The sequence below is a fragment of the Cydia pomonella genome, chromosome 2 (assembly GCF_033807575.1).
Source record: "Cydia pomonella isolate Wapato2018A chromosome 2, ilCydPomo1, whole genome shotgun sequence".
NCBI lineage: Eukaryota > Metazoa > Arthropoda > Insecta > Lepidoptera > Tortricidae > Cydia > Cydia pomonella.
Window position 1 is genome coordinate 6,701,592 of NC_084704.1, and position 12,911 is coordinate 6,714,502.

The window sequence follows — 12,911 nt, forward strand, 5'->3', positions numbered from 1 at the left end:
ATTTTTCTTGGTTTTCGAGTTTTAACGAACAGACAGACGCTGCGGGGCGCGTTTGATATTATAATATGTTTAGATATATAATTAAAGTTCTGCCTCTGCCGGCTTTCCTGTCACAAAACTGTGCATGTCAAATAGAATGAAACGCCAAGCGGAGAATATGAGAGAGTAAAATGAAATTTCATGTATGAGAGATTAAGGGCCGGTACAGACGGACTGCAACTTGTATGGGAACTGCATGCCGACTGCACTCCAACTGCAACGTCGACGTGCAGTTCCCATACAAGTTGCAGTCGAGTTGCAGTCCGCCTGTACCGGCCCTAAAATGAAATATCATGTAAGTACATAATATATTTTATATACGCATACGAAGATTACGAAGCAAAACCATAGCAGATGTGAAAAAAAGAAAGGAAATAGGACGCAGCGTAACGTGGTTTTGAACTTCCATCCACCGTATAACCACCGGGTATGGTTACCCCTAAGCCACGCGGCTACTGTCATCTAATCTCGAATTTTTCGATGACAATCCGTTCTACTGACGTCTGATGTAGCAGATAGGTTACATGAAATTTAAGTGAACTTTATTCGGTAACATTTCTATCAGAAACATTTCCTGTCAAATATGTAATTTTCAACAGTTGAAATATGTCACGGTTAACGAAATATGTGAAATGTTTCAGAAATTGCCCATCACTAGATAGGAATGGTACGAGTTCTTGCACAGCTTACTCAGCTAATAAAATCAAATGTGTGCGAATACCTTGAGACATCTAATACAGGCTCTAATAATGTGTTTTACTATACTACTCGTATTCCAGATTTACGACTTGCAATACGCTTCCATTTCGAACGTATATTGAAACTTAAAATAATTTATATTTCCGTAGACGGATGCAAGTTATTTGGCAGAATGTTGTAGTAAAACGTTCATGATATAATAATTATATAATTATATTATAATTCAATTTAATTTATATACAGCAACAATCTTACATTGATACATTGAATAAATTTGACAATAATCACTGTGTTATTAGATTTACGAAATTAAATACTTTAACTTTGTACTTACAATCGTTTGGAAATTTAAATTATTACACGACGAACACTTTCATTAAGACTCAATTTAATTATTTAACGTCTCGCTGTCACTAAGAGCCATATCACACTAGCGATTTGCGAGCGAGTTGCGTGCTCGCATTCAACTCGCTCGCAAATCGTTAGTGTGATAGGGCCCTTATTTAGCTAAACGCTGGCACTATATAATAACGAATTCAGCCCCAGGTTCAAGAACTTGTCTTTTTTTCTTGTATACGATTCTCGTTACATTAGTACCTATTTGGTTAATCGAGTGAATTCATTGTAGTTAACCATGTATCGAATATTGCATGTAAGGTCGGTCGGTTCAACCGTCTAAATTGGGCATTAGTTTTAGGCTTGTCATATTATCATTAGCGATATACTTTGTTTTTATAACATTTAGGATAACTTCACAGTATCAGGCACTTTATATATGGTACTAGCGGCCCGCCCCGGCTACGCATGGGTTAACAAATTATACACTTAAGAGGGAAATATACCTTTGCGATCCTAACGAAATAACGGTACTTTTTCTATGAAAATCGACTTTGGGTGAAAACGGTTTCCATGAACTGAATCATAACATCATTTTGATTTCGATGTCGATCGTCAGCATTCCTATTCTAGATTTATAGGTCTCGCTTTTTTGAATCGTTGTTTAATCCGTTTAACCTAGTTATTAATTGTGTCAGTAACAATTAATAACATGTTAAAAAATCGTGGAGAATGGAAAATATTTAGAAGTGGCAAAACATTTTGTCTTTTTGTATAAACGATCACGTGCTATACTTCCCTGTTAAACCTTCCTCAAGAATCACGTAATTGATAAGCGTAAACTGCATTAAAATCCGTTCAGTTATAATAATGAAATAATCTTTACAAGCACGATTATTACACATGATTCACAGAAACATTTTACGGCATAAAATACCTGATTTAGGTCCTCGTATTTACTTCGGCGCAGTTCTGTCTAATTCAAAATAACACAGTAGTTTGGTACCTATTTTCACATTTTCCTGTGACATTTTCCTCTCTGGATTTTGTCCCTAGATGTTTTTTTATAAAAGTTCAATATTTGGTACTGATATTCTGGTTTTTATAAGAACCACTGCAAACAGCGCTAAAAACGGCGAAAGAAACGCAACAATCAAAACGGTCAGACAAAGATAATTTATTTCTCATTTAATTCCCAAAATTTCATTACGATTGGTTAAGTTTTGGACGAGCAAAATATCGAAAACGAAACCTCGTTTTCTGTGATTTTTACGCACGGTTTGTCGCCTTAGCTGGCAGTTGTCCTTATCGCACTAATTTTAGGAGCCGCCCAGGTCAGCGCGACGGAAATATTTACCTAAAAGTCTCAAATCTGAAAAGAGGCTCTGCTGGTATATTTCCTCTTAATAAGATAGTGATTGATAAAAATACGTTAAATAAAATTTAAATCAATAGGTTTAATTTAGAGACTATTGATGCAACATAATTGTAAAACTGTGAAGTAAAATATAATTAGTATTTTGTATTTTTAGATTATAAAAACACATAGGCACAAATAACTTGTACGTAAATGAGGGCCAGGCACTATCAGTACAACATGAATAATATTGTTATTCTTTCATTCTGGTTTTCATATTATATCATTCCATCGCAATCACTACACTACACCACCAATAAATACCCGCATAATAAACATAAAACAAAAGTAACGAAACTGTGCCAACAAACTGTCTTGCAGTTTGACAGAAGAAAACAAAATTGTAAAAGCAGGGTTTTTTACCAGAATATTTTTTTTTTTAATGCCTCTAAAATATCTCATCACGCTTATTGTCATCAATAGGTATCCGAGTTTTTATCGCACGGTAAGACGTTAGTGAGCTATCGAGTCGATATTAACAATATGATTCAACTCATATTCATACTTATGCTGATTTATTTATTAAATTAGTGATTTTAATATTATAATCTAGGACAATAATGTTGACGAGTTTGTAAACCATCCTTTAATTTTGTCGGTCAGGGCATAAATATAACAAATAAGAATAATGACAATTTTTTTGTATTGATTTATTTATATGCATATTATTTTACCTCTTTTAATACACATATTGTTTTTTTTAAAGAAATATAATATCATCAATACAAAAAAATGGTTATTATTCTTATTTGTAATATTTATATATTCAAAGACAAAATTAAAGGATCGTTTATAAACTCGTTAACGTTTTTGTCCTTGATTATAAATTTAAAATCACTAATTAATTAGATGAACGAGTATGAATATGAGGTGAGTTTTATTCAAAATGTCGACTCCATAGCTCGCTTCGCTTACCGTGCGACAAAATCTCCGATGCCTAGCTCATCAAAAATGGTACCTACTAAAGCCAACCAATGAGCATTACCAATTAAACTTTCACACAAATCCTTCCAAAATAATTTGTGAGTACCTACGTAAAAAAAAAGTTATGCAAAAGATATTTGATCTGGATTTGTTTTTGGTATGATCTGTCAGCCGTCATAAGTCACATGTCTGGTTAAAGAAATGTTACCGTTGACAGCTTACAGATCACACCCAAAACAAATCCCCATCAAATTCAAGACTAGATATTACATCAGTATAAGTCTCCGGTGAACTAGATTATATTGATATTTACCAGTTCAGTATATTTTAAAAGTTTAAACAATTCTAACGTATACATTTTATTTTGTATAATTATACTCATTTTTAAATGAAAGAAATAAAGAAAATACATTTATTAAACGCAGCAATATAGTACGTATAAAAAGAAGGCATGCAGACATAACAAAAAAAAATATTTGGACGCTAAAATAGGATCCCCACTCAACATAATGCCGCGGCAATCCTTGGCGCTGGCTTTCTGTGGCAAATTGCATTCTAGATCAAACCAATTGCATCCATCAAATAAAACTAAACCTAGATATCCATTTCAGAACACAATGTTAGCACCATTTCAAGTTAGTCGGTTAGTATTTTGATTTATTATAAGTAGCATAGCAACATGCATAAATCTCTGCACGCTGAGGTCTAAGCAGCAGCCAAAAACTTGTTATAAAAATACCCGAAGTTTGAAGGTAAGCTATTTTTAGACGCGGAGGCGTATGAAGTCACGACCTGACTCATGATGTACGCGATCAGAACGATACGACAAAAAGATACTGTTTTTGCTGACATGATTGTTTAGACGTGAGCATAATTTACACATGGCTTGTATGCAAACAAAATTAAAGTCAACAAAACATCATACAGTCCGTTAAGCCATTTCCATCAGTAGAAAAAAGTGGTAATTTTAAAAAATGTAGACGCAAAATGTTATCGTCCCAAAGAAAGTCTGAAGTTTTCGCCTTTTTCTACCGACAAAGTTGTTTGACAGGCTATATCTATTTGTTGTTAAGGTATATGCGACTAAAAAAAAGTGAGAATCTACATTCTAAAAATTTTTACACTAACTTACTCTGCTTAATTCTTAATCTTTTCACGTTGATATGTTATTGTAGACAAAGTCTGAAGAATACAAAACATAAAAATTAAATATCCTGCACATTCCCGAACATTCGTTATCGATATACTTATTTATTTTATTTATTTATTTAAGGAAATCAAATAACAGATTTAGATTCTAATGTGAGCCAGTTTTAAGAAGAGAGTTCGTGTCATCCACGATAAAGCGCGGATTTGTCAAATCTAATCTTTAATAACATGACAATAAGAATCAAGGCAAGCGTCGTCGATCGATACACGATCTATATTTAAGGTTGTGTGACATGTATTTTAAACAGTATATTTTTAATATATCTGGATATTTTATAAACATTGAGGCATATACATGAAGTACTTACCTGTATCGATCGATCTATACTAGCAAAGGTTGAAATATTTTTTGTGTAGATAACACACAAAAAATATTTCAACCTTTGCTGGTATAGATAGAAAGTAAAATGACTGATATTAAAGTACTTGGTCAGAATCCGAGTGCTATGAAAATAGCAGTACAATTAACTGTGACTTTCGCAGGATAAACAAACATACGAGATAACATATGTAAAAAGTTTACCTACGTAAAAATAATATATGAACTTATTTTCCAAAGTTTTCTTGTACTGAACTCACAAATTTCGTTTCAAATGCCACTCAATAAAGTAATACCTAGAAAAAAAAAAATATAAATTCAAAACTAAAATAAATTGTTCCTGTCTGCCAACAGTTATTTAATGAATAAAGGAAATTTCAAAGGACTTTCTGTGACTGTATTTCTTATGCTTAATTTGATCGATTGCAATATCTTCACTTTTAACAAGTAAAAGGTCTATATAACAATTATATATACTGCATCACACGTATAATACTCGTAGCCAATGTAAAACCAGTTTGACATTTGTTCCGGTAATCAAGTAAATAAGTTTTTCAATGACTTACAACTGTTATGCGTGGTAGTTCAACCTCGCAAAAATATAGGAATAATATAACTAAGCATAGAACTGACAGTGCCATTGAATGGAATATTGGTATCTATAGCACATGTCGCCAGTTTCCATGCACGTTCGGATCACTCAATTCTAACAACCGTCACAACAGTGTCGAGCGATCCGCGGTCCAAATTATGTGCATAATTGTGACGAAAATAGATTTCTAACCACGAACTGATTTCCGTACGTACGTATAATTCAGGTACTTCGCGTTTAACTTAATACATTTAAAAAAATGTTATATCAATAGGCGACTAGGTGTATAAAGATTAGGACATGCAAAGTATTGAAATAGGATAGGTAATAACAATTAATGATATATAAGCATCGGAGTTTTTATCGCACGGTAAGACGTAAGTGAGCCATGGGGTCGAGTCATATTCATACTTATACTCATTTATTTATTTAATTAGTGACTTTAATTTTATAATCTAGGAGAAGAATGTTGACGAGTTTGTAAACCATCCTTTAATGTTGTCGGTCAGGACATAAATATTACAAATAAGAATAATGACCATTTTTTTTTGTATTGGTTTATTTATATGCATATTATTTTACCTCTTTTAATACACATATTGCTTTCTTTAAGAAATAAAATATCTTAAATACAAAATATGGTCATTATTCTTATTTCTAATATTTATATATTCAAAGAAAAAATTAAAGGATCGTTTATAAACTCGTTAACGTTCTTGTCCTTGATTTTAAATTTAAAATCACTAATTAATTAGATGAATGAGTATGAGTATGAATATGCGTTGAAATTTATTCAAAATGTCGACTCCATAGTTCGCTTACCGTGCGATAAAAACTCCGATGCCTAATAATATACTATGCATCATAGAGTAGGCTGGTGGAGGTATTAAGGATGTTTATTAACACTAAACATTGTTATTTTAGTTTTAATTATGGTTAGGTACATCTCTAGTTAATTACTACATTCTAGTGCTGTGTATGCAAATTATATGATTGTTAGGAATATAATTATGATCTTAATATAGGTTAGTGTTTGATAAATCAAGTTTGTTAGTACTATTCATAAATTCAATATATATATATATATATATATAACGAGGTTTTAAATAATGTTCTAAAGGACAAAGTACAAAAAACACACAATGAGCTACAAATATAGACGTTAAAACGAAATCATCGAATACGGTCGCAAAAGGTATGCCGGAAATGTCAGAATAGGATCATAATGGAATGACTCCAAAGCTGCCCGCTGTTTAAGGTATGATAATTGGATATTGTGGTACATTAGCGGGGACTAGACATGATAAGATTCTTAAATAGCTGAGACTTGTAACTTCATATAAAAATACCTGTTCTTTATTTTTAGCATAGTATTATTTTAATGTCAACTCACTATAAAAGGAGGTGTACCTTTATATTTCTATATACACCTCCCATGTCAGTGTCAATTTATAATTTACATCCAAATAACACCTGAGATCAATTATTAGTAGTTATTATGCCAATAATAAGAATAAACATAATTTAAATTGCAGTGTTACTTACCTAAAAAGTTATAAGTCTTATACCATGCCCAAAATAAACGATGCTTATGAAGCATCCGATTTAGTACGGCACCTTTCCAATAGTACAAACAGGAAGATGAATGAAGCGGAGCATGCTAGAAGCTGACGATGATACAAAATACAAGTGAAAAAATAATTGTTCAATAAATAACAAGGATCACGTTATATTGATTTATGAGATTTTCGGTTTCTAAAACTCATAAGTATATATTAAAGCCAATTAATTGTAAACTTGAAGTACTTAATTTACCTGTTGGTTTGTCATATCATATTATATATATAAAAACCCTAAAAACCCGCGTTTTCAAAAACATACTTCTTTCTTTCTTTAATGTTGCGACCAACATAAACGAGCGAACTAAAAGACCAACACTCTATGAGTACTAACTTTCCAATCGACATCTTCCCGTTTCTTTTTCAATTCTGAACTTTATTTCTATTTCCACATCCAACAGTTTACTACTGAGTATGCAAGAGTTGTAGGAAACTTATCGCTTACTGGTTGCAGTTCTTGTTCACGCTTTTGTTTCCAATAAATTTTTATTTAGATGTCTGAATCATTGAGCGCTTTATACGGGTGCATAACGTGAATTTATAAACAGAAATAACGTTATCTGGTTGCTAACTCACCACGCGTATGCAACTGCATAATTTTGCTTAGTAAGGTTATTCACCTGCAAAACAATCATATTAAATGTTTTTTTTAATAACCATATTGAATTTAATATTGAATATTGTTATTTGAAAAAATATACTTAATCGCAATAGGTTTTGAAGTTAACGTATTGGGTAAATATGACGCTTAAAAAAATACTTAAATACACTACAAGAAATATTTGCTTAACAGTAACATTCCATTATCAGAATTGAGTTTTGACAAAAACGGGACCAATCAATTCAATCAAAACAATAATTTTCAAAATCGGTTCAGAAATGACGGAGTTATGAAGTAGGCGAGATTAGTAACACATTGCTATTAATTAATTACATCCTGCTAACTGTCCTCGTCAGTCTCGGTATACTAATATATGTACATCACATGCAGTTATGCAATAAACATTATGTTATTACGTATTCAACATTAACGCCTTCATAAAATATGTAAGGCATATTTCCCATAATATTCTGAGAACTGATTTACAAATGAGGAGCAATGATATTATATACCTATAGATAGGTTATGCTGATGCATAATGAGCACAAAAAATACTTCCATATTTATTTCTATACCTACGACGAAATCTGATATTTCTGATTATTTTTCGCATTAAATTCATCTTTAACTCGTTGTTAAACACGATCTTGTTTTTTTCTCTATCGGTGATCGGAAGCTCGTTAGAAGTGTTAGAACGTTTACATTTCTCGCTTGCTCAGATGCAACTAAAGGCAAGTTGTACAATTTGTCACAAGGTAAGCGGTTCATTTTTTGAGCGCCTATAGCACATCTTGAGTACCTAATAAATCATTGATGAGGAGTGTATTTTCAGAAGGGTTTATTTCCACTATACAATTTTATTCAAAAATTCTTGAAAAACATAAATCCACGGTTTCTAAATTAAATTCAGGTAACTACTAAAAATAATGTTATGGTGTTTAAGTTCGGGTACCTATAGTAAAATTGTTATACATGAAAGTAGGATGCAATACAAAGTTCAGCAGCTGTGCGATTTCTTATGATATATATGGTTAAAATAAAGACATTCAATATTACATAAACATGTTTAGGTACAATTTATTATGACGCAGTGAGTCAGAAGAGCTAATCAACGTACAATAATAATATCGGTCAAAGAATACTGTGGATATAAGGAAGAAATAAGCCCTTTTGATCCGAACTTTGATATTTGAACCTTTTTTAGAGAACAAGAAGATACCTTTTAGAATTTTAGTCTTAAAGAAAATGCGTAGTTTTCTATTTTAAACAGAATGCATTGATAGTTTAATAATCATATTAAATTACAAACCATATACAGCCAAAAACTCTGTAAACCTATCTTACGAATAACGATAAAGTATTGCGTTTGCGCTGATGACACCAAAATGGAGCGCTCGTCTCATTGTCAGAAAAAGCAGTGTCACATTGAATTGGCCTCTTGACTTTTTCATGAGCGAGATTCGAACTTCAATTTGATATCGTTCTGCTATCGTTTGATGTCAGTTACTGCACATTCAGTGTCGTACAGCACCAACTATTTCAGGTGTCAAATTTGGGGTAACTTTTCTCTGGTTTGCCTCTTAACTATTTCTAGATTATTGGCCAACGCATATAATATAATGGCTGATAGGAATATGTAATGATTTCATTGGGCTTAGGAAAAAACTTACTTATTTTGGGTTTTCTGGGTTGGTTAAGTTGGCACTTTTTTCTGGTTTATTAGTTCAATCTGAAATGCATTAAAAATGGCAAACAATGTATGTAAATTAATGTATGTGGGGTGGGTATCACGAAAGAATCCTCTCTGCTTCGTGTTAATTAGCAGCGATGTTTGTTGCTTAGAATTTAAAATTCAAGTACCTAACGATTATATGCGGGTTTGACATAACACAACACAACAGTACGACAAGAGAGGTATTATCGATGGACATGTTCTAGAGACGCGTTTAGAGATTTTTAAAGAGTTTTGCTACGTGCATTTTTTTATACCACGTCGGTGGCAAACAAGTACGGCCCGCCTGATGGTAAGCAGTCACCGTAGCCTATGGACGCCTGTAACAACAAAGATATTACATGCGCGTTACCGACCCTTTAAAAACTTGTACACTCCTTTTTTGAAGAACCCCATACTGTAGCCCCTCGGGAAAACCTCGGCAGGAAGCTCATTCCGTAGCCGAAGGGTCCGTGGGAGGAAATTCCTCTTAAACCGCACAGTACGCGACCATTTAGGTTCTAGGGTATGAGGGTGAACACCCTGCCGACGGCGAGCGGTGCGGTGATAGAAAGCGGCCGTTGGCATCATGTCAAACAATTCTTCAGAGCATAGCCCATTGTACTCGTAACCGCAAGCGTTCCTCTGGAGTTGGAAGCGTCTATTGGCTAATTTCGACATGGTATAAAAACAAAACATAAGACCTAATTGGTGCAAATGTCAATAATGATAACTGCTGTGTACTTGTATGCAAGCAAGTTTCAAAAATTATACCTATTCGCTAGTCGTAACCAAACACCTAGAATGTAAATAAGTCAGAATTATGTTCTTAAATACCACCCACCCACCCACTTCTGTTGTAAGAACAACTTATTATAATACATAACTACCTATCGCATACTTATATAATAATTATACTATAAATAAATATTTTATAAATGATAGAACAGAGTTAATAATTGTAGGTACCCAACTAATTACTTTTTTAGGTTAATTGTTTAAATTGTATATAACTTGACTAATTAAATCTAACGATTGGTATTATAAACCTGTATGACGATTAGTTTGCATAGTGGAGTAGAATTATGGTTTATTTATAAATGCAGATTTAAAAATCCCAATCAAATTGTTTATTATTTGATTGCATTAAGTAATTACATTGTTACTAGTTTTAGGCACACACAGCATTCATTCGGAAATTCCAATTACTAGATTGAAACAAGCTTAAACAAATGAATAATAGTAGATTGTTAACCAAGGGATGAAAGGCACCCATATATCGGGATAGTTAATAATCCGTGACTGAAACATTGCCTTTCACCCGAGTTAACCATTCTACTTTTTATTCCGAATTGAAAAGGAAAGTAAATACATTTGCATTTAAAAAAGCGCGGCTAAGTATAAACTTCAGTAGTATTTTTGGTAAAAATATCGTTATTTATGGAATGGGGATTATATATCAGAATGCAAATTGTACAACAAATTTATTTAAAACCGAAATTTAATTGCTTATCGTAATAAAAAAATAAAAAAAACGTACTTAGAAAGTACAGTGCTCTAGAGCAGAAACGTATCATTTTCTGAATACTTTTTGAACAACAACGACCATCTCGTGCTCTGAGAAATGAAAAGATCATTTGCATGAATTGACACCAAAGTAATCTAACATGACTTGCTTGACTAAGGATTGCCCACCCAATTGTAATTTGAAGTTTTTGGTCAGAATTTCAAATTCACTCAACAATTAAAACATCGGTTCATCCGCCCTTTAAACTTTATTTTATAAAATACAAGGTTGAATTTCCCTTGTTAACACATTTTTAATATTGTCTATGCTGGATGCGTAAAGTAATTTGGGAGCCCATATTAAAAGACGAGTGATCTGTGAGTAGAATCCTTGATCATTGGTGCCAAGTTGGAAGGATAACCATACTCTTATTTTTCTTGAGTAACTATAGTCAATACATTATCTTTCTCAACTTGCTATTTATAGAATTTTACTTTTTTTTCTGATTGAAATATTATAGTTTTTCATAATATAATCTTATTATACCTTTAAACGAGCAATTTTTGTATATACCTATATATTTTCCGAGCAAAGCTCGGTCTCCCGAGGATTTTGCTAAACATTAAGTAAGATTTTGCTATTAATGAAGCTTAGGTATTGCGAAATAAGATGAAACAACCCGCATAAATACTATACTGTCGATATTTTGGAATATCTTACCAAAAATAAGTAATACTTTTAGGTAAACAGCAAAATACATTGTAGACTCAGTTGGTCTTTAGTTTTTATATAACCGCTTTCAGGAATGACTCAATTCGGTAGTTATATATTATTTATTTTTAGCCTTTAATTTATAGATAAGAAGTTTAACTTAACCTTTCCTTTGCGCTAAGTACGTGAAAATAAAATAAAAGCACTTAATCGTAAATTTTTTGTAACCCAAACTTTAACATTTATACAACTTTTATATAAGGTAATAGAATAACTCGCAATGGTATTATAAATACAAAATAAAATGTTAAATGAGATCGTGGATGCGATACTCCCAATAAACTGTGCAAAGACACTAAGGAGCAAACCACGACATGAAAATAGGACTCATTCCAAAACAAGACAACATGAGGGAGATAAAACGAAATATGAAATTAAAGAACCTCACAAAATTATGGACGATGTTCAAACACACGAGATTAAAAGAACAGCAAGAAGTAAATCAATAAAAATAGAATTTCCAAATTTTTTAGGTCTTCTTGTTTTATATGTGTGTATAACGAATGTTATTATTAAGTGTGATGTAAGCGTTGATGATAAAGCTTTGAGAGATGAAAGGAAAATACATGGTATGCATATGCACAATAAGGGGTCATCAAAATATTGGCATGGACATAGATACGAGAATAAATTGTATGGTAAAAATCACTACAAACGATCATCGATCTCTGATGACGAAGACAAAGAAACTTACTCTAGCCCTGATGACGTTAATAAACGTTACGATACCTATAGTCATAAACACGAAGATACGAAGATTACTGGAAACGATACTTACGTAATTGGTCACCCGCATGATTTAGTGTCAAACCCCTTTTATGTGAAGGAAATAAACTTTAAATTAAGACCTGATATGAATCAGTTCAGCGAGAAAATACTCAAATTAGGAGTTCTCTTGCCAACAAATCCCTTGCTGGAATTTTCATTGGCCAAAGTCTTACCAATTCTGGAGATCGCCATCCCTGCTGTTACGAAACCTGACGGCCCTTTACCAGGATGGAAGATTCTAGTAGACTACCGAGACACAAGATGCTCTTCCATAGAAGGACCATTAGCTGCTTTCGAATTTTATGTAAATGGTTCTGCAGGTAAATTTTATTGACTAATGCATTATATATTTGGACGTTTGTTTTTTGTATTTGGACATTTAATAGCTTAATTGTAATT

At 32.5% G+C, this 12,911-nt stretch overlaps 1 protein-coding gene across 2 annotated transcripts in view; it reads left to right on the forward strand.

Annotated features, from left to right (window-relative positions):
* The window catches only part of LOC133532507 (atrial natriuretic peptide receptor 1), a 365,542-nt gene that overhangs the window by 251,109 nt on the left and 101,522 nt on the right, over window positions 1-12,911 (forward strand). The window contains exon 1 of one of the 2 annotated variants that reach the window (XM_061871226.1): window positions 11,979-12,832. The exons of the other annotated variant lie outside the window; for it this stretch is intronic. Coding sequence (XP_061727210.1) covers window positions 11,989-12,832 — 844 coding nt within the window. The 5' untranslated portion in view covers window positions 11,979-11,988. Of the gene's footprint in view, window positions 1-11,978; window positions 12,833-12,911 lie in introns of those variants that run through there. 2 annotated transcript variants of the gene reach the window in all.